General features: G+C 36.7%; 1 protein-coding gene across 8 annotated transcripts in view; it reads right to left on the bottom strand.

The window, feature by feature from the left end:
• The window catches only part of PCID2 (PCI domain containing 2), a 107,023-nt gene extending 93,969 nt beyond the window's left edge, over positions 1–13,054 (bottom strand). For 2 of the 8 annotated variants that reach the window (XM_058186837.1, XM_058186838.1), the window contains exons 1-14: positions 12,878–13,048; positions 11,887–11,960; positions 11,283–11,372; positions 10,334–10,407; positions 9,798–9,863; positions 9,264–9,305; positions 8,632–8,686; positions 8,289–8,392; positions 7,638–7,713; positions 7,393–7,534; positions 5,970–6,070; positions 3,812–3,885; positions 2,440–2,565; positions 551–674 (exon numbers count right to left, since the gene is read on the bottom strand). In XM_058186837.1, the coding sequence (XP_058042820.1) occupies positions 551–674; positions 2,440–2,565; positions 3,812–3,885; positions 5,970–6,070; positions 7,393–7,534; positions 7,638–7,713; positions 8,289–8,392; positions 8,632–8,686; positions 9,264–9,305; positions 9,798–9,863; positions 10,334–10,407; positions 11,283–11,372; positions 11,887–11,922 (1,110 nt within the window). In that variant the 5' untranslated portion in view covers positions 11,923–11,960; positions 12,878–13,048. Of the gene's footprint in view, positions 1–550; positions 675–2,439; positions 2,566–3,811; positions 3,886–5,969; positions 6,071–7,392; positions 7,535–7,637; positions 7,714–8,288; positions 8,393–8,631; positions 8,687–9,263; positions 9,306–9,797; positions 9,864–10,333; positions 10,408–11,282; positions 11,373–11,886 lie in introns of all 8 variants that reach the window. The other 6 variants (XM_058186833.1, XM_058186831.1, XM_058186835.1 and 3 more) reach the window with 6 other exon arrangements.
• Positions 13,055–19,382: the final 6,328 nt, after the last annotated feature.

The following is a 19,382-nucleotide window of genomic DNA, read 5'->3' as shown; positions in this document are numbered from 1 at the left end:
AGGTCACTAAAAGGTATCAAGCAGGTATAAAGGAATTCCTTTTCTTGAATCAACATTGTGTTATATAATCCTTTCCATACACCATTGCTGCTGATGTCTATTCTCCCTGAACCTGTTGCCTTCCAGCTATACCAAAACCATGAATTTCTGAATTCTCTGCCAGCTTGGTCACTGATTAAGCTGGCTGGGAATTTTGGGTACTGTTACCTCAGTGAAGCCCAAAGGCACAAGGCTGAAAAAAGCCTGGTGTACTCTCACCCTAACACAGAACCTGGGGCAGCTGGCAATGCTCCTCTCACTATAAACTAGTGATTAATATACCATTAATACAATGTTGGAGAAATACGTAATGGAGAAAAAAACCTTGTTCAATCCATTGTTCATTGTTCCATTGAGTAGCCATTTGTCCTTTTATGCTTATGAATACACAAAGCACATCCACTGTATATAAAAGTAGGATTCAGAGACATAAAATGTTATAGTACAGTAAGCCTACGGCAACAGCATATGTTGTTTTTATGCATGCCATGTTATGAATGCCAGCACTTACCATGTAAATGAGATTAGCCAAAATGCACTGGACTTCCTCAATATCAACATCAGTGACTTTCATGAATTTCAGAGCAACGAGAAAGGCATCTAGAGCTAGCTGGTGAGTTTTAAGTAACAAATATCTGAAGGAAAGAAAAAAAACATCACGGTTGCTATTACTGATAGTAATTCCAACCTAGTCTATGCCTTAACTTCGAGATCTATGCCCTCACTGCCCATACTCATATTTCTGGAAATGGAAACATCAACATATTTTATTTTTCTGAGAAAAGATTCTGCCACATAGTCTGGTAGATCCAGCCAAAATTCATTGTGATTAAGTCTTGGAGTTGAAGGTGACTACTGCAAACTAGCAGGTAAAGGACTGTGGTAAAATATTACAGTTTGTGTGTGTATGTATCTATGTAAGCATGTATGTATGTATGCGTATATTTATACACACACATATATATGTAACCTTTAACTGGAAAAATCAGTGCATCATACCGTTTCAATCAAGGTACCTCAAAGGGGCTAACTTCTAGAATGTCAGGACCCATTATTCCCATGGGAATGAAATTTTGGAAAGTTCTTGCCATGTCAGCACAACTGAGCTGCTATTCAGTGCCACTGCTCTGCTGCCATGGTTACCTGATTCTCATTTACAACATTCCCTGACACTTTCCCATAAGTCAATGGGGAAGCCTGAGAAGCTTGCAGGGAGAAAGTCAATAAGGATCATGTGATCATGGCTGGTGGCAGAAACACGGTGATCGGTTTGGACTTGCATTCTCTGTTTTGGTAAGGAAATATATCTGAAAGGATGACCCAAATGGATCGTAAGTTGTCTAGTTAGGCCCTAATATTTGGTTAATCCCAAATATTTGGAACCAAACTACCCTATTATTACTTTATTTAAGGAATGAAAGAGAATCTTGAGATTTTACTAATAGATTAGGGTTAATCCAAATAAACAAGTCTACTTATTCCAGAATAATGCAGCTCATATAAAGCATTATTTCTATTAACAGCCATAAATGCTGAGTCAAAACAGAATATAAAATTCATATAAACCAAACAATTCTCTTTATTCCTGAATATGACTTTTCTCGGCTAGTCTGTATAGTTACTACAGTCAGAAAATATAGCTTTCCAAGTCCCATCTCAGTGACCTCTCTTTTTAAAAAAAAAATACACAGGGACAGTTTTTCTCTTGCCAGATATTTAAAATAACATGCAAGTCTCTGAAAATCTAAAGCATGGTTCTTACATTTAAAACAATAGATTCCAGATGCTTCTGGCAAACGTATTACTGATTAAAAGATTTTACTAGTACAAATTTCCATTTAGAAAGATGGTCAAAAGGTTCTTTGCTCAACAAGTGCAAACTTGCCATTTCAAAAAGTACTCCTTACAATAAAGAGAAAACAAATAATATACAGTCATTCATTCAGTGATTGTTCAAAATTGCAATGGCACTAAAAAGTGACTTGTGACTGTTTTTCACACTTTTACACCATTGCAACATCTCCATGTTCATGTGATCAAAATTCAGACACTTGGCAATTGACTCATATTTATGATGGTTGCAGTGTCTGGAGGGGTCATGTGATCAACCTTTTGTGACCTTCTGACAAGCAAAGTCAATGGGAAAGCCAGGCTCACTTAACAACTGTGTTCCTAATTTAACACCTGCAGTGATTCACTTAACATCTGTGACCAGAAAGTGGAGTAAAACTGACTTAACAAATATCTCACTTAACAACAGAAATTTTGGGCTCAGCTGTGGTCATAAGTCGAGGGCTACTTGTAATTCTCGTTGATCTGACTTTTTCCCTATTATAACATCAAATTATACACAGTTAATGACACCGTAGCCATGTCAAGCTATATAAATGGAACTCTTACACTTTCTTGAAGAGATTTCTGTAGGTGATGATTTTCAGCTTCTCAAGAATAAGGAAGATACCGCAGCGAATGAAAAACGTCTCATGTTTTGCAAGAGCATCATTTAATAAAAGCAGGTTCCCTTCACTACAAGAATTTAAAAAAATAAAGATTTTGAACATTCCAAAAATTTCACAGTGACTGTATCTACATATAACTTGGGATGCATAATCATATACTGAGTAATCAGCAACAAGTAGCTTCATAGGAAGTCATCTATTTATTTGATTTTTCCAGTATCTTGGCATTTCCCCCTAGCCAAGAGGAAGAATAAACTAAAACTTTGTTTCACTTTAACCTGAAATATTATTATGGGAAAATGTGAAATTCTAATCTGATAGTCCAAGAGTTATAGACTTGTTCAATCTTTCCTTTCCTGGTTTACTCAGAGGTGTTATCTCAACTATCATTACTGATAAGGAGTCCGGTCAATTACTTCTTCCCACCTTGATCCTCCTACATTAAACATAGGGTTGTCAAATTGGCAGCTCTGGGCCGGATTCATCATGCGCAGGCCACGCCCACCCCGGCTCCGCAAAGGCAAAAAAGTCACAATACATCACGTGACGCAATCAAGTTTGACACCCGTGCTATAAAGGCACCAAAACTCTTTCATAACCTAATGAAAGCATCATTACTTCACACTACACACTATTAATAATTTCTGATTGTAAGAAGGAGAGATACAACAGATACAAGATTCAATTGCCTGGAAAGGGCATGTTAACTTAGAACCAGCAACAAGCACAATATTCTTCAGAAAGAAGCCCAGAAAGAAATTAACAACCAGTTTACAAAAACCAGACCAAATCAGTAAATTAATATTCCGGTTTATATAAAAGAAGAGCTCTAGTCAAAATAAAACAGGTTCTTTCTCCTGGTTTCATTGAGGAGAAATGAGAAGGTCCACAAACCATGACTTTGCCTGGGATGTTTCTGCTTGTACATACCACACTAAACCGATATTTAAAGTTACCAATATTGAGCAAATGGATTGGCAACTTTTTGGATTCCGGGATCTACTTTTCAAAGAGTGAGACTGCAATGGCAAGGCATTAGTACAAAGCAAGCAGAGTTACAGCTCAAATGTGGTTATGGTTGGGATGTTTCATTTATTTCCAGAGGAGAGGAGAATGTTGGTTTAATCTGCATTACAGCTGTCATTATTTCATTATACTAATATGAAATTAGGGACTAAGAAGAGCATTTTTTTTAACACAACAGGAAAGCAACATTCAACAGTTTGTACAATCTACATTGTAAGACAAATAGTTTGCAGTCTTATTATACTAATAGGATTATAAATATATGCAGTTCCATAAAAGAAACTTACCTCACAGCTTTTGTAACTTCTGCAAACTGCATGAGGTCATACTTTTTTAAAAGCTGGACCATTGGCATATGGCCCTGAAAATCCAAGCATAATGTTAAACTCAATGCCAAAAATTAGAAACACCAATAATCAGGTTTTTCCTAAAGCTATAAACAGTCATCAGTTGTTCTGCCAATTATTACCATAGTTAATCTACTAACACAAGAGAGATTATTTTTGCCTGCCTATTACCCAAATAATACCCAGCATATGTAGGCAGGATCCTAATGAGATCCCAAACTGGGTCAAGTTAGACCGAAGTCATCTCTCTAAAGTGTCCTTCAGCATTTACATTACATATTATTACTAGCCATTTTTAACAGAAAGACCAATTTGAAAGACCAATTCTGAATCTATCAGAAAGAATCTATTGATAGCAGTCACTTTCCATTGGATCTGGAGTTGGAGTTTTGCATTTAGCAAAGAACTGCTCTTTCTCCTCTTCCTGTGTTCTGAAGCTTGAACTACAGTTCCTCCTTAATGGAGAAGTCAGCATTTTATTCTTAAGTTCTTGCAACAGAAGTTCCAACTAAGCAGTTCAGGAAATCCATTAATGTTTCTGGCTCTCTGGAATCCAGGCTGTCATTCTCAAACCACATCTGATGACATACTGTGCCCTCAATCCAGTTTCAAGTTTTCCTTGACTATTTGGAGCTACAAAACACGAAAAGTGTACAAGTGTACAACTAACAATTTTATATGCCTAGTGCAGTGATGGCGAACCTTTTCGGCACCAAGTGCCAAAAAGGGAGCATGCGCGCATCACCAAGTGCTGAAAAGGGAGCACTTTGTATGCAGGCACGCTTTGCAGGAGCACGGGTGCTTGTCAGGGCCATAACCAGGAAGACGAGCTGCTCAGGGGGCATGTGCGTGCCGGATAAGGTACTTCTGGTTTCCGTCATGCGCATGCGTGCTGGCCAACAAGTCTTCCAGTTACTGCCGCGCATGCGCCTATCAGCTGGCCAGCATGCATGCTCACACCTGAAAACGGGACCGGCTCTTCCTGTTTCTGGCCCAAAGGCCACCTGATCGTTGCATGCGCATGCCAGAAACCCGGAAGAGGAACGGGCAATGCCATACGTGCCAGGCAACATGGCTCCATGTGCCACTTTGGGCATGTGTGCCATAGGTTCGCCATCACGGGCCTAGTGAGTCCCAAATCTTACATGTCTTCTTCCATAAACTATACTTACGATGGGCAACTCCATAAATCTCTGGCCAAGAAAGGGCTCATTCCCCAATTCTTTACTAGGTACCAGAACATACTTTTAAGACCAGAGATTCTAATCTGCTGATACCTGACTTGATAGCCATCAAAACACATATCATCATTTTTAAATTAACGTTCACTTTCATTTAAACATGGTAGGAAAGAATGAATGTGTGATTTCTGGAATTCTTTTCAACCCCTTTACCAGAAGTAGGTAAAGGAAGCATTTGCACTTTTGTCTGGGTAATGAATTAACAAGTTGCAACTGTATTTCTGCTCTATCCTTAAACTGCATTTGTGTTTGTGTATATGTGAGCTGCATATACTCAACTCTGGATCACATAATTATGAAGGAAGGAAGTGGGCCTAGAGGAGTGGAGTCAGTAGCATTCACAGCCATGTCCTACAAGCCTTCCTACATGGTTGTTCCAAGGCAGCTCTGGACCATTTCTAAACACTATTTTTCTTCTGACTTCCAAATTTGTCCCATTCTGTGTAATTTTTATAGAGTCATTCTGTTGCCAAACAAATATACAACAGAAACAATCCTGAGCTCTTTATATAATTTCTTTTGAACAGTTCACTGGGTTGGCAAGAATAAAAATAGGAACCCCAGCATGCTACAAAGCAAAGTGCCAGCTTCTTCCATTACATTGAATGAACTCCAAACAGAGCTCTAGTCTTTCTTTAGAAAATGGACAGTTGCCAGTCCAAGCTTTGCAGAAACGTGTTTAACCTGCCCAGAAAAAAGACAAGCTTTGAATAGAAGACAGAATGGATGAAAGGGGCAGGCCAACAGCTAATTTGAGAACATCCAGGACACATTCTCATAATTCCAAATTCTTATACTATTCATCAAAGTTCGGAATCTCTCCTGGAGGAAGACTGATAAGTTCAAATGCCACTCACCAGTAACATTTTCACTGGCAGCAAATAAATCAATATCATCCTTTTGTTTTTCTGACTAGACCGGTGACAGTGCTCAAAGGCAAAAGACAGATACTCTTCAGCTGCAAGAAGACAAAGAAGATGAACACCATAACTCATCAGCATAGACCAGAAGCAAGTACTGGGCTTAAAAAAAGTAGAAAAATCAGGAGACTCCATAACACTTTGGACCTTCTAAACAATAACAGGAAATAATGTTTCCTCTACACACAGTTTAATGAAATTAGCAATTTATCTATTTCAATCATTTGTACTAATAATGAATTAAGGTGAGTTTATCCACAATAATTTTTTTAGCAATCTTTCAAATGTGGCTCTGGAAGACTGCATATATCCTGTTACAGTGTAAAATCTAGCTTTTCAACATATATGTCTTTTACGCTATTATCAAAGCAAAAATAAAATCAGCTGAGATTTCAGTATACAGTATGTACATTAAGAACAATGTCTCTCAGTGTTGGCCATTTTAAGAGGGAGGATTTCAATTCCCAGAATTTCTCAGCCAGCATGCATTAGAGAGAAAGACCATAATGGTTATTCTCAATAGTGGTTTTTACAAATACTCAAGTTTAATAGAATGGTTCTCCCTAATCATGCTTACTCCTGAATTTTACTACATCAGTTTTCTGAAGAGCAACAAATGTCAACCTCACAATTGTCAGAAACTTAGACTTTCTGAAAACAAGAAAGTGCTCAAAATAGAAAGGAATGCTTAGTTTTTAATGAGTTTGGTTTAACCTGAAACAGACCATTTCATTTTTCCCACATTCTACTTTTAACTTTAGACATCATGACATCAAATGACATCAATTTTTAAATCAGAAGACACACCTCAAAATATAAGAATATAAAACAATTTTATGCTTCTGAATTTGATGTTAAAACTGCAATATAATCACAGAAAGAACCTCACATGCTCCTTCTATAGATATTCTTCTATAAGCTTCTATAGATATTCATCTCTCAGGTTAGAAGTTAATTGTAGTCAATGTAATATCACCAGTAGCATCAACAAAAGCTAGTATCAATTCAACATATATGACTAGTGAAAACATCAGCATAGAAATAGTAGATAGATACAAATGGGTGGAAGGAATATCAAAATGGAAAAGGAAGTAGAAAAACCAGGAAAATCCACAACATGTTGGACCTTCTAAATAATAGAAATGATGTTCTCTCCACACAGTTTAATGAAATTTGCAATTTAATTTCAATAATTTGTACTGACAATGAATTAAGACGAGTTTATCCACAGTTATATATCTGTAACCTGCAGTATTCTTATGATACTGGGATCAGACATATCAAACCAACTTTTTAAATGTATTAATATGCAAAAGTTCATAGCAAAAAAAACAATCAATTATATTAATATGATAAATACCTTGTTTAAAATCACTATCAAACATTGCCTTCCTTCCAACATAGTACCTGTATGTAACTCTTTGTGCCATGCTATATTCATCTTTAAGGTTTGAGCTATCAATTGCTCTTATCAATGGTTTACATAGGTGAAGTTTATTGATCTGGAAAGAGCAACATTGTTAGCAGAGGGGAAGTTACATGTGTGACAACAATCTTGAGTTAAAAGAAAGAATTCATGATAAGATTTTCAAGTTCCTGTCATACCTTAAAATATATTTTAAATAGTTGATTCACCAAAAACAACATGCCCCACTTTTTTGAATCCTCAATGCTGGCTCGACTGTAACAAATATTACAAAAATGATCAAAATCAATTTTTATCCTTAAACACGCATATTAGGCTTTGAGCCACATTCCTAAACAAGTGTTTTTGCATACCAAAATCATAACCGAGGTCTGTACTAACATCATAATCCTCTTTACACATATTCAGAAACAGGCTACTCAGCTCATCAGATCTAAAGTGGCATATATAAGTCACTTTATAGGGGAGATGAGACGCATAAAAATTTAATAAATAAAATCATAATAAATAAATAATATAAATATTATGAAGGCCAGTTTCAATTGTGACATTTATCAATGAATTAATATTTATATACGTACGAATTCAAATCTTAAGACTGAGGAAACTTTGTCTTAAGAAAGATAACCTCTTTCTTAAGGAAAATATGGTTCATAATTTGCCATAATAAAGCTTTCAAAGAATTCCAAATTCAACTTATGGGCAGTTTCACAATTGCCTCCCAAGTCAAGGAAGACTGACATATAACAAGCCTACAGACCAGTTTACAAAGTATAAAAACTGTAACGTACATCTCCAACAATTTAACCTAGGACTAAGGATATACTCACGTGTCACTTGCACATACACGGAAACAGCTCATAAGAAGTTCAGCTGCTTTTTCCAGCATGTCCCCAATTTTGCCTTTGCCTTTCTTTGCTAGTTGTTGATCAGCCTATCATGACACAACAGTGAGATACAATCACACTTAAGCCTTCCAATCACTAAATTGGGACAGAATACATACACACTCAGAATTTAGATACAGTGTATATACAAGTGAGCAAATACCTTTGTGTATTCCTGAACATGTTTCAGGGCAACCCCAGAGCATTTCCATTTGTTACCCAGTCCATCCCAATCTTTTCCATCCCTTCAGTGTTTATTAATTTTGGCCCAAGCAGCAATACTTACACTGTTGGCAAAAATTCGAAGATCAAGTGCCACTGCATACATAATAGGCAAAGCCCTGGCAAATGATAATTCAACACAGGGTTAATCTTGCAAACAGTAAAAAATAATCTGCTGCATACTTTTAAACATAGCAACAAAACGTCTTTTATATTTATTATTGTTAACATGGGCAATGAAATTTTAGAGTTTCTAATGAGTTCCTTTAATTTCTCCAAATATTCAGGGACATGGAAAAAGCACACCAGTACCTAAGCCCACATTTACCCAGGACAAATGAGACCTTGAGAGATTTCATGGCTGTTTCAAATCTTTCCATGGGCTATTTTTAGTATTTATTGAGGAGAGTCAAATGGCTGAAAATTATAGGAAAAGGCTAGCTTAATGCAAATAAAATCAAATGTTGATTTAGTTATCTTTCTTTGATCTCATGCCATTCTCTATGTATGACAAAATGCTATTTTTGGTCCACCAAGAGATCACTTTGCTTCTGTTTCTCTTCAAAGCTGAGGAACATTTGAGATATTAAAATGGGTTATACCCTGTCTTCCTCTACCTATGTAAAATGGAATATTTCTCATCAGGCCAGTTCATTTATATTCTGAGATATAGATTTATGTTGATCAGGTACTTACCAGTTTTCTTCTTTGTGTGCTTGAAAAGCTCTCAGGAAAGATGTAGAGAATATAAGGAAATCTGATGAAATGTGATTCATTTAAAAAAATCATGAAATTTAGCGACTCAGCTCTAAGTGTGAACCCACAGCTTAACACCAATATAAAAAGGCAAAAATAATGTCCATGATTTAATATGGACATTCACAGGATGTGGATGACTGAAGCCACTCATGCTTTGATCAGAAGAGGCCACAACTATTACATCATGCTAATTACCAAAGGTTAACAACCTCCTTATCTAGAAATGCAAACCCATTGACTATAAAAGCCAGGCATTCTTTACATTGGGTGTAAAGCCAGAATTTTTTCAGTATTTACATCCAGTTACAGTATAGTTGACCCTGTTTATAGTATAGTTAGACCCTGAGTCTAAGTAGTAAATCAAACATTTATTTGGTCCTTAACCCAACATTGGTAACTCTGTAGTTTGTGCCAAAAGCTTAACTTCAAATTCCACTGCAGATTTTCAAGAGAACAAATGGTAAAGGATATTGTACTACAACTGTTTGGCATTTGTATGCTTCTACAAAGTCATGGTTGGCAACTGCATAAGTACATCTATTTAAAAAAATGAAACATGAATTTTAAATAATAATCAAAACTAAGCTGGCCTATATTCTCTTCTCTTCACTTCACTTTAATAAATCCTACACACATTTTTTATTAGTAAATCCAATTGTACTTCTTGCTTCTTAGTATATTTATCCTGAAATTTAAATATCAGACTTCTTAAATGGCAAAAAATTAATAATAGCTAATTTCATTGGCTAAAAAGGGTACTTGAGTAGAATGCTTACTTATGATATATTTACAATGTTTTATTTTCCTACTTTAGAATTTTTCAGGTACAATTCTATGCAAATATTCATTTTTATGAAATAACTGGGTTTAAAAAAAACTATTCTTTTACACCATTTTAGCCACTTCTACACTTTTAGAATAATTGCTAAGATGATTTTTTAGTGCAAGGTTCCATTTGTGACTACTTGGAAGACTTGAATGGGGCACCTTATCTCACCCAGTTTTACCTTAAATGAGCAGCAAACATCTCATCATAAGGTGGTTCCAGCACTTGTTGACATTTTTCTTCTGGAGATGACAGCTAGTTATAAAATAGACCAGAGGGAAAAATGAGGCCTTGTTGCCATAAAATAGTTAGTTTGACAAAAAACATGAAGCTTTAGAAGTACAATTTAGCTACCTTTGGCTTTTTTCTCATAGCAGCTGAAACAAATCATAAAAATAACTTTATAAGTATACTACCTGGCCAAATTCAATTTTTAAGAAGTTTTGAAGATATTTACAGAGTCATTGTTCTTTCAGTCAATGATATACAGTATGGGAGGGAGGAATCATTGGAATTAGATTCAAGAGTGATTAGGTTCGCATGTTATAACAAGGATAAATTATACTTGCACCTCAAAAAAGGAAAAAAAAATGAGCTCAGAAGGCAATTAGGTTTCAAAAGTTTAACATACAATGATCATGCGAAACCAAATCCTTGCATGGGGCAACATTTAATCTAAAAGCTGGCTATTAAAAAGACTATAATATACTGCTTTTAGAATCACAGAATTCTGGAGTTAGAATGAACCACGAAGATTATTTATTCCAATCCTTTGAAATGTATAGAAAAATGAGTTAAACTTTCTTTCAGAGGTGGATGTCCAACCTTTTCTTAAAAAGATGGCAAACCAGTTCTGTAGGAAGACTGTTGAATACATCTTTTACATTGAGCAAGTACAAGGAGATACTTCCTTGTCATTAAAAACGTAAGTAAACATTGCAATATCTTTTAGGCATGGAATCCACAATAAATCAACAGTTCAAAGTGTATTTTAAAGTATTTTCCATGCCTCTAATTATGGCTATCTGACAATCCTATATAGTTCTATTCAGGAATAAATAGGTCATGTTCTTTTATTGAGTTCAGCAGAACTTCAATACATTTACAGGATTGCAGTCCAAATGTGTTACCTGCAGTCTAGGATTTGCAACATGAGGATGTTTAAATGACACTAATTCTGCACAAAACAATCCATCTCTGCCATCAATAGATTCTAGTACCTGTGAAAGAAAACCATGTAAATTTAGTATTAGAGGACCAGTAAGAAAACTGTATTAACTCTTACTAGTTTTGCTAGATTATGACCATCATAGTGCCTAGCAGTAGGGAGTAACATGTGACCTTCCAGATATTGCTGAATACAGTTCTCACCACTGATAATTGGAAGTGGAGTCCATGAATATCTGGAAATCACATGCCATCCATACAATTTTTATACTTATGGAAAAACCTCCCAGAATCAGGAAGGAATAGACTTAGGCCTTGGTATAAGTCTCATTTCTTTGTAACTAAAAATAGCAAAAATAGCAATGAAATAAGAAAAAGATATGACTAATTTAAAATGATTTTTAAAGTAATCTCATGAAATTATTGAACGCAAAATGCTTCTACTATTTCCATGTATATTCAACAGAGCATTATTGGATTTGGAAGTTAGAAGAATTTTTCATAGTATACCAAAATAAATGACTAATAGCAGATGATTCTTTTTTTCAAATTAGACTTATCAATTACCTGCTGCAAATATTGGTTGATACTGATATGTGCCATTGAAAGAGCACTGCATAAAATTAAGTGGATGCTTTAACCTGAAAAATAGTAGACATTAGTACAATAAAAATAGCACAAAAGTTAGTCAAAAGGGCTCAAAAATCCCAACTAGTTTCAAATCTTTTAGCACCGTATTGACAAAAAAGATATCCCTTACTGTGTTTATATAATTTCACTGCTGCCACTACTTTTTCAAGAATATTCCCAACTCCCATCTATTAAAGCCTATTCAATTTGAATCTTTAAGACCACATGTGATTTAAATCTATCATTTGACTGTTTTCTTCCTATCTTCCATCCACAGAGGGCTGCACATCAGACCTTTCTCTGGGGGCCATTAATAATATAGTTGGAAGCAGACTTATTACTAACAGTGCCTTGCCTTTAGGATCTCCATCATTTAAGCATTTATTTAAGTGTTGTTCTCTCTTCCCAAAATTGACTTCCTAGAAGCCAGCCTCCTTCAGCCCATAGTAGTTGGATTCGCTCATCAATATGTATAGGTCTCAACTGTCATACTACAAATTCTTCTTTAATAAAGCCGTTTGTAGATCAAAACTTTAATTAGTTGATAAACTGATAAAAGCTATGTTTACTCCACATTAATTCATTGGATTAATTCTGTTTTCTTTTTAATCCGGCGATGCTCGATGGCAGACAAACAGAAAAGGATCAGATCTTTGCAGAAAAGCTAAATTTAAAAGTTACAGGGGCGGCTTTTGCTGTCAGGTCCGAGAAGGGATTAAGGGGTGGGTAGGTGAGGCTGGCAGATGTTATTGAAACACAACTCCCATCGGTGCTTGGAAGCAAAGCCGATGTGAAAATGACCAGAGCGGCACTAACAACACTTTGATCAAGGTTGTTCATGGCTGCGAGAGCTAATCAGCAACGAAAGCAAAAAGAGACCCTCTGCATATGCATCGAAGCAAGATTTAATACGAGAAAAAGACGGAACCTTCTGGAACATAAGGACCAACACGTTTATTGCAGCATCAGAAGCTTCGCGGGAAAATATCTCGATTTCCGGAATCAATAACTGAGCCTTCCCCAGCGATACCAAACAGTCACGGCGCTGTGGCACGCATGCGCACAACTTTCCTATTGGCTGCGCGGCTTCTTCTAGCGCTGCCTACCCTGAGCCCGATTCCCGAATTACGTCACTGCTGGGTCGCCCTGCAGGCTCTGTTGCAGATAGGCGGACCAAGCAGAGCAGCTGTCAGGGTCCTTTATCTCGGATTGGCCGACTCCGGCTTAATGTTCCGCCTACTCCCAGGCCCCGCGACCTACGGTGGAAGGGACTCCTCGGTACTAATCTAATCGAACGAGAAGGGCGTGTCGGTGCAAACGAATGGGGTGGGGCTCAGAGAAAGTGAATGATCGAAGCTATAAAAAAAATCCGGCGGCCCCTAGAGGGCAGCAAGGAGGTAAATGATCTGAAGTTTTTTCTATCCAGATTTCTAGTATTACTTTTCCTCATTATCTCCCAACCTAAAAGCCCAATACGGACAGCTTACTTTTTGCTTACGCTATCCGTCTGGTCAGCTAATTTCCAGGTTAAGGTAATACGGAACTTATCGATTAAACCAGAAATAAAAGTTTATTTGCGTTTAGAGTAAACCTGTTGTCATTTAAGGGAATATATAGTTCTGATTTCATGCGGTTCTCAATTTTCCTAAGTAGACGAGGGGAAAAAATAAAGGAAAAGCCTGCAAAAGTCTAATTTAACCCACAAGCCATGTGTTAGGATTGTACGCCTTGGCTACCAACAAAGCAGCGCAATTTTAGGCAGATTCTGTGCAGGCTAATCAGTGGATCGGCGCTATAACTAGCGAGGAGGAAGTTCATATTGGAGGAACCAATCAGAAAAGAGCCAGAAGGGATCTTCGAGGTCTTCTAGTCCAACCCCCTGTAGGAATTTAGCACCCACCCCCCAACTAGAAGAATGAAATATTCTAGGAAATATTTTAAAAAGCAGAATATTATACCTTCCTGGATGAGAAAAGGAGAAAAGGAGAAACATGCTCTTGGAAAGCGGCCCCCACCTTTGTTAATAGCCCCAGAAAGACAAAAGACATCTTATCTACAACACAGAAGACCTTCAGCTCCAGGGTGATGGGATTAAGACATGGTCCTCAGGACATGATAGGATTAGCCTCTACCCATCTCACCACATGGCACCTGGGAAGATTACATCAGCCAGCAAGGCTCAGGCAAGCTTGAGGGACAACCTACAATGTTAGCTAAGACTCCCACCCCCTGGGAGTCTGACAACCAATCAGGATACTCTTCCTATGCCCCAGAAAGTTCAAAGCTCAGAAAAAGCATAAAACCAGGGAGCACACAGGATCTCAGCCCTTTTCTGTTCAGGATCTCAAGCCATGTGATCCTGGCCACCATTAAACCATCTTTCCAAGCAGCCTCCATGTTTCCAGTGTCTTTGTCCCCACTTGGAACTGAACCCAGATGGATATTTCTTCCAACACCCCTTTCTCAAGTTTGTTAGGCTGTTCAGACGACGAAATGGACTCTTTGAGTCCGCGAGAACGTCTCCCTCGGGCGAGAGGCGAAGGAGCCATTTTGAGAGGGAAAAGCCCGGGGACTCAGCGAGCAAGAAGGGAAGCGCTCTTGCTGCGGCCGCGGCGGCTCTTGGGCTGTTTGCCCTTGCAGCTCTCGGATGAAACAGCGCGGCGCTTCTGGAACTTGTGAGCAAACTGTGCCGTGTTCACGAGAAGTCTTCTATCTTGTACTGTCGTTCATTTGTAAGACACCCGACCGGAGCCCAAATTGGAAGATGGATGGATCCTCCTTTGAAAAGCCTTTAGCCTTTTCGCTACGGCCAGCCGGCACCGAGCCATGGGAATGGAGAGATCCTTGCCGAACCGATTTTTCGGAGGAGCGGATCCTGTGATCCGCCAAACCGGCGGCAACATTTATCAACCCGCCGCTTCCCTCTTGATCGAGTTAGCTGACACCAATGAAAAGGGGGGGGGATGCAACTGAAAGATTTGGTTTTATGGGTTTCTTTCCCGCCCATTTGCTTTTATAAAAGAATGGTCCAGTACCAGATTGATTGAATGCCATCAAGTCTTTTCAATTCCTGAAGATCTGGCAGATTTTCTCCATGAGGATCTATGCCGGTCTGTTCTTGCAAGGCTCCAAACGGTGGATCATGAATTATCGTTTTTGTAACTCAAGCTGGTCATTGTAACTTTGCTGCTGGTCATCCCCTTTTCCTCTTTCCTTTCATCTTTCCCAGCATTAGAGCCTTTTCCAAAGAACTTTGCGTAAGGTGTTTGAAATGGGATAATGTGAGCCTGATCGTTTGTGTTTCAAGTGAGAAGTATTTTTTTAATCTTTTTTTATTTTAAATAGAAATAATACAAACATAGTACATATACATCTAAATACAAAAAAAGAAAAAATGTAAGTATTACAGTTCACACACACACACGGCCTTTTTCCCCTTATACTTCTTCTATAACAACTAAAAGATATACAATATATTCCAATTGTGCCATATATTCTTGAGTAGGTTTATTCCCTTTGCATTCCACCAGCACTGTTTTTATAAAATCCCTGCATATTTTGTTATAATTATTTGTTTTAATCATCCCTTTTTTAAAAAATTTTTTGTTAATTTATCGTTTGTTGCCATCATTATACCACTCATTTCTTTGAGTAGCCCAATTTCACCCCCAATATTTAGCCATTATCATTAATCTAGCTGCCATTATCAAATTTACAATCGATTCCTTTTGTTTCATTTATATCCCGTTTTTCCACCAGCAACAGTAATGCAATCCTCGGTGACATACCTAAATTTACATTCAAAAGTGGTCTAATTTCTCTAAAGACTATGTCCCATATTTTTTGTACACTATCACAGTCCCACCACATATGTTTATATGTTCCAACCTCTTTCTTGCACCTCCAACAAATATTTGTATATTTACCATCTATTTGATTTAATTTATGTGGTGTTAGGTACTACCTCCATATCACTTTATAGCCATTTTCCTTAGCGCTATCTGACATATTCTTATATACTCTTCTATTCCAAATATTTTTCCAATCATTATCATTTATTTCTCCTAAATCGATTCTCAAATTCATTTTAAACCTTTTGCCTGCTCTTCTAATTCAGTTAATATTCTATATATTTTCCCAATTCGTCCTTTACCTATATATTCTTCATTCACCTCACATTCTTTTATAATCATTTCAAATTTTGTTAACTGTCTTTCTCCTCAATTTTTTCTTCCACTTTTATCCATTTCTCTAATTCAGAGATGGTATTTAGCCAATTCGCACTGGTTTGGGTGAACCGGTAGAGGCAATTGTGGGTGGGCCTGCCCACCTGCCCTAGCTCCAAGCCGTGCTGTTTAGGCACATTTTCGAGGCTAGGCGCATGCGCGGAACACACATGAGCGAGCAAAGCGCATGTGTGAAAGGCCAGGCACATGCACAGACAGCGCACGCACAGGGCGAACGGGTGGTAAAGATAAGTGAAACCCACCCTTGCTCTAATTGTATTAAATTCAACCAATTTAATTTAATATCTAATAAGACATTCTTCAGTTGTGTTATATTCTTTATCTTGTTCTTTCAGACTTCCCATTTATATATCTGATTTTCTTTTAGTTTACTAATCTATTCTTTCAGTTCAATCTTAGGGAATTTCTCCATTTCCAACACCGGTGCTAAAGGAGAAATTCCTGGTATTTACCGATATCTCCATTTTTTCCATAATTCTATCAAATTTTTTAAAAAGAGATTTTGAATCCTCCTAGCAATTTTTTAAATACTCTTTTTAAACTAATATGTTTCTATAAGATCACCTATTTTCCTTAATTCTTTCAACTCTATATCCCTCCTTATTAAAACTCTAGTTACTGCTATAATATCTGGGACCAACTTTAGTTGATTAGCTACCCAATAATTTCTAACATTTGGAAGACCCAGCCTACCCTTTTTTAATGGTTCATACCATAATGCTTTATTCCTGGTCTCTTACTTCCATTACAATAAACCTCCAGCAACCTCTGTATTTGCTTTAATTCTTGATCCAAAAATTTAGTTGGGATCATCCAAAACAAAAAATTATTTTTTGATAAAACTTTCATTTTTATCATTGCAATTCTTCCAAACCATGATAATTTTACTTTTTTATATTTATCTATTTTATCTTGTATATCTTTCTTTAATTTTTCATAATTTATTTTCTTTAACTCTTGAATATTTTTTGAGATGTCAATACCTAAATATTTAATACTATCTACTATTTTAAATAAATACATCCACTTCTTTACTACAGTTATATAACATCATTTCTGATTTTTCCCAGTTTATTTGTAATCCACTATATTTCCCAAATTCATTCAGGTGTAAATATATCCTCTCTATAATAACTATGGGATTTTGAAATGTTAATGTATCATCTGCAAATAAATTTAATTTTCTTCTGTACACCAATTCCTTCAATCAATGAATCTTCCCTAATTGCATTTGCCAAAACCTCCATCAATAATGCAAATAAAACTGGGGATAAAGGGCAACTCTGCCTCATACCCCAGCTTAAGGTTATTGTCTCTGTCTCTGTCAAGTGAGAACTCTTGAGTTGATTTCTTGATGATCCATCCATGGTATTCTAAGAATGTAATATGATTATATTAACCTAAATATGTTAGGAGTCTGTAGAGATTCTCAGTCATCCAGGTCATGGTTGTCCCAAAGTCGCTTTTTCAGGAGGCAACTGGACTTTGTTTTTTTCTTTTGAAGACTAAATCTGTTAAGCTTTTAGTTAGGTTTTAGTTAGACTTTGTGGCTTAGTTTTTAACTAAGTTTTTATTTAGGCTCTGTGATCTCTTTCAGATAATGGTTTTCTGTAGCCACAGGTACATCTGGTCACTCTAGCTTTGACAACCTAGATAGGTATCTGCCAAAATATTTTATTCTGTACAGTACTTTTAAGGTCTAAAAAATATCCTGTTTGGCTTTGAATCTTGGAGTCCTAAAAAATTGTGTCTACTAATCTCACCTACAGTATAAACCTCTACATCAACTGGAAGGATTCTTCTATTCAGTAAGCTTTCATTATCAGATGAGTGTGCATAGGATTGGAGTCAACTTGATGTGAGAGTAAAACCATAATGTCTGGTCCAGGTTTTTTCATGTATATTCCCTTGAAGTAAAAGGATATTAGCCTTTGAATGTCATCCAGGCGGACTGGAGCATTTTCACATAACTATACAACAGTCCTGTATAGTATCCTGTCCTTTCCAACTTCATCATTTAGATCTGTTCATTTATTTGTGCCGTTTCTCTGTCACTGACTTCCAAACACACCAGATGGTTTACAGAATTATACAAATCATATAAAATATAGCAATACTACCACCACCACCATTAATGAAATCTGGCATCCCATAGCAACTTCCTTCCTTCACTTCACCCATTAAAGGTTCGCCTTTTGCATTCCATGGTGCACTTTCTGTATTGTAAACATTGCCCTACTGTTATTTAATGTGATTTTTGAAGACTCACAACTTTCACTGCTATTACACTTCCCATATGAATCTGAGTCATTTTAACTCTGAAAGCGTTCTTTATTTTTACAGGACTTAGTTTGTACCAAGGATAGTATATACGTGTTTGTACATGTTACAATTGTGCTGGCATGCAAACAAAAGCTACACCTGGGCTTGTTCCTGCAACACAAACTCCTGGCCTTGTGACTAGGGTCATTATTGCTTGTCATGCAGATCACAGACTATGAGAGTTGGCAAAGTACAAAAATAAAGGGAAGGTGTTTGGCATTGAGCCTAGGTTACATCAGAACCTTGGAACCATTTGGGAACTGAGGCAGTCTATTTGCTGAAATATGATATTCTTGACCCTTTCTTCGTTTTATTTATTTAGTGTATTTGTGGATATTCCCGCTGTTTAATGAGAATTTGAAAATAAACAACATGAACAAAAGTTATAATAGAATCAATTAAATTCTTTGCTTTAGTTTCTAATACCGCTAAGCTCAACACTTTAGGACACAAAATATATGTTTGTGTTTGAAATAGGAAGCTTTCAGTTTCCATGGGTCTTTGCTATAGGCCTTACCTCTTTGTTATAACCTACAATAAAAACAGCTACTTTTATTACAAGGCCAGTTTGAAGTATTTTCTTTAGCATACCTATTTGGTAGAAATTGTTTTTGTTGACAGCTCACTGAAAAAATGGAATTGATCAAAGTAAAACCTGCTAAGGAAAAATTACCATTTTAGTATGAATAATTGACACTCAAATATCTTTGGGCTATAGATTAGAAATTCTCTCTCAAGGAGATTACACATCTCTATTTCTAGGTTTTCTAAATCTTTATTAAGGCATCATGTATTTGCCTATAAGTTGCTCATTTCCTCTTCTCCCTTTTGTTGTTTGACAAAAAGATATACATAACACAGAAT

The sequence above is a fragment of the Ahaetulla prasina genome, chromosome 5 (genome assembly GCF_028640845.1).
Source record: "Ahaetulla prasina isolate Xishuangbanna chromosome 5, ASM2864084v1, whole genome shotgun sequence".
In the NCBI taxonomy this organism is placed as follows: domain Eukaryota; kingdom Metazoa; phylum Chordata; class Lepidosauria; order Squamata; family Colubridae; genus Ahaetulla; species Ahaetulla prasina.
The sequence above is the reverse complement of the archived record's forward strand: the minus strand, read 5'-3'. Positions and strand labels throughout refer to the sequence as shown.